The 2,530-nt window shown below is 59.9% G+C and overlaps 1 protein-coding gene across 1 annotated transcript; it reads left to right on the forward strand.

Annotated features, from left to right (window-relative positions):
- Positions 1–202: 202 nt before the first annotated feature.
- On the forward strand, positions 203–2,524 carry Paqr9 (progestin and adipoQ receptor family member 9). Its single transcript, XM_021207648.2, has one exon. The coding sequence runs from the start codon at positions 476–478 to the stop codon at positions 1,601–1,603; it is 1,128 nt and encodes a 375-aa protein (XP_021063307.1). The 5' UTR covers positions 203–475; the 3' UTR covers positions 1,604–2,524.
- The last annotated feature ends 6 nt before the right edge of the window (positions 2,525–2,530 follow it).

Raw genomic sequence — 2,530 nt, forward strand, 5'->3', positions numbered from 1 at the left:
AGAAGAGGGGGATGGTAGGAGACGCAAGACAGGGGACACCTCCATCCCCCGCCGCGTCGCAGACACCCTAACCCCGGGGGCCCCCGCCCTGCGCGGCGCCGCCCTCCCCCGCCAGCGCCTCGCGTACATCCCGCCTCCCGCCGCCCGCCCCGCGCGCACGATGCCCAGTCACCGCCGCGCCGCCGCCGCCGCCGCCGCCACCACCGCCGCAGTCAGCCGCGCCACCGCTGCCACCGCAGCGCGGCTGGCCGCGCGCTGAGAGACGCGAGCGTGGCGAGGACGCCGCCGGCAAGCCGCGCGCGCAACAGCAGCCTCCCGCCCGGTGCGCCGAGTCCCCGGAGCAGCCCGCTTCCAAGCCGAGGCCGCGTAGCCAACCTGCGGCCGCGATCCCGTGCGCGCGCGCGCGCACAAAGGCTCCGACGGCGACCGGCGCCCGCGGTGGCCTCGCGCGCGCCCTAGCTCAGCCCGGGGCACCATGCCGCGGCGCCTGCAGCAGCGGGGCACCGGCGTGAAGGGACCGCCCGCCTCGACCTCCCGGCGCTCGCATCCCGCCTCCGCCTCCGCCCCCCGGAGCCCGCCGGCGGCCACGACCAAGCCGCTGCTGCGCTGGGACGAGGTGCCGGATGACTTCGTGGAGTGCTTCATCCTGTCCGGCTACCGGCGGCTGCCGTGCACCGCGCAGGAGTGCCTGGCCTCGGTGCTGAAGCCCACCAATGAGACGCTCAACTTCTGGACGCACTTCATCCCGCTGCTGCTGTTCCTCAGTAAGTTCTGCCGCCTCTTCTTCCTGGGCGGCAGCGATGTGCCCTTCCACCACCCCTGGCTGCTGCCGCTGTGGTGCTATGCGTCGGGGGTGCTGCTGACCTTCGCCATGAGCTGCACAGCGCACGTGTTCAGTTGCCTGTCGCTGCGCCTGCGCGCCGCCTTCTTCTACCTGGACTATGCTTCCATCAGCTACTATGGCTTCGGCAGCACCGTGGCCTATTACTACTACCTGCTGCCCAGCCTGAGCCTGCTGGACGCCCGGGTCATGACGCCGTATGTGCAGCAGCGCCTGGGCTGGCACGTGGACTGCACCCGCCTCATCGCCGTCTACCGTGCGCTCGTGCTGCCCGTGGCCTTCGTGCTGGCCGTGGCCTGCACCGTGGCTTGCTGCAAGAGCCGCACCGACTGGTGCTCCTACCCGTTCGCCCTGCGCACCTTCGTCTTCGTCATGCCGCTCAGCATGGCCTGCCCCATTATGCTAGAGAGCTGGCTCTTCGACCTGCGAGGTGAGAACCCCACGCTCTTTGTGCACTTCTACCGCCGCTACTTCTGGCTGGTGGTGGCCGCCTTCTTCAACGTGAGCAAGATCCCTGAGCGCATCCAGCCGGGTCTCTTCGACATCATCGGCCACAGCCATCAGCTCTTCCACATCTTCACTTTCCTCAGCATCTATGACCAGGTGTACTACGTGGAAGAGGGCCTGCGCCAGTTCCTCCAGGCACCCCCTGCCGCGCCCACCTTCTCGGGCACAGTGGGCTACATGCTGCTGCTGGTGGTCTGCCTGGGGCTGGTCATCAGGAAGTTCCTGAACAACACCGAATTCTGCAGTAAAAAGTGAGCCTCCACTCCCGGAGGAGGCTATGGTTTGCCCACCTGTTTGCGTGGAGTTTCTGTTGTTGTTGTTGTTGTTGTTGTTGTTACTGTTGGTTTGTTTTCAAGTTTTGTTGTTCCCTTCTTTGCTAGAAGAGGGTGCTGCAGGCTAGTAGGGAAAACTTCCCTAATGCTTGGGGAATCCCAAGTCCATTGGCCTTTAGAAGAGGGAGATGGGAGGTGAAACAGAAGGAAGAGGGCCTCCCTCCGGGAAGAAAATTAGGGACTGTCTATGATATCCAGGGATTTTTGCAAAGACAGTGAGGATTGTGATAACAGATAGAGCCCCCAAGCAGTTGGCTTTTCTAACAGTCTTCTGTGTCCCTTAGTGAAGGCAGGTATGCAGGGAAGAGGATAAACACAAATCCCTGGCTGCTGCTGAGGTCGAGCAGTGAATGCTTGGATTTGTCGAAAGAATGGAGCTTTCTCTGTTGGGAAATGGGCACAAAGACACAAACTCGGGGCTTGACCTGCTAGACAATGCATGGAATGCGAACACAAGTTAATTATTTCAAAATGTGTATCAGATGTTATTTAAATGATAATATATTCAATGATTTTTCATAATTTATCGAAGCCTGTGAGATGCACTGGATTTCCTTTGTCACATAGTTTTGATTTTTTGCAGCCTTCTGCATTGCACAGTGAACTGGACCTTAGGGCAAGCTGCTTGAGAGTTCTCGACTACATTTTTAAACAGTGTTCTGTGAAGGCCTGTGAGTGTCATGATAAAACTGTGAATGACTACTTAGGGATTCTGATTAGACTATTGGTTAGGCTCCTGTGGTTTGTACAGGTCTCCAATTCCTACTTTGATGTATTCCACAAAACCCACCCTGGGTCTCTCTCTCTCTCTCTCTCTCTCTCTCTCTCTCTCTCTCTCTCTCTCTCTCTC

The sequence above is a fragment of the Mus pahari genome, chromosome 10 (assembly GCF_900095145.1).
Source record: "Mus pahari chromosome 10, PAHARI_EIJ_v1.1, whole genome shotgun sequence".
NCBI classification, from domain to species: Eukaryota; Metazoa; Chordata; class Mammalia; order Rodentia; family Muridae; genus Mus; species Mus pahari.

Bases quoted from the DNA above. Each gene is read 5' to 3' on its own strand.
- Paqr9 (XM_021207648.2), top strand. From the start codon at position 476: ATGCCGCGGCGCCTGCAGCAGCGGGGCACCGGCGTGAAGGGACCGCCC.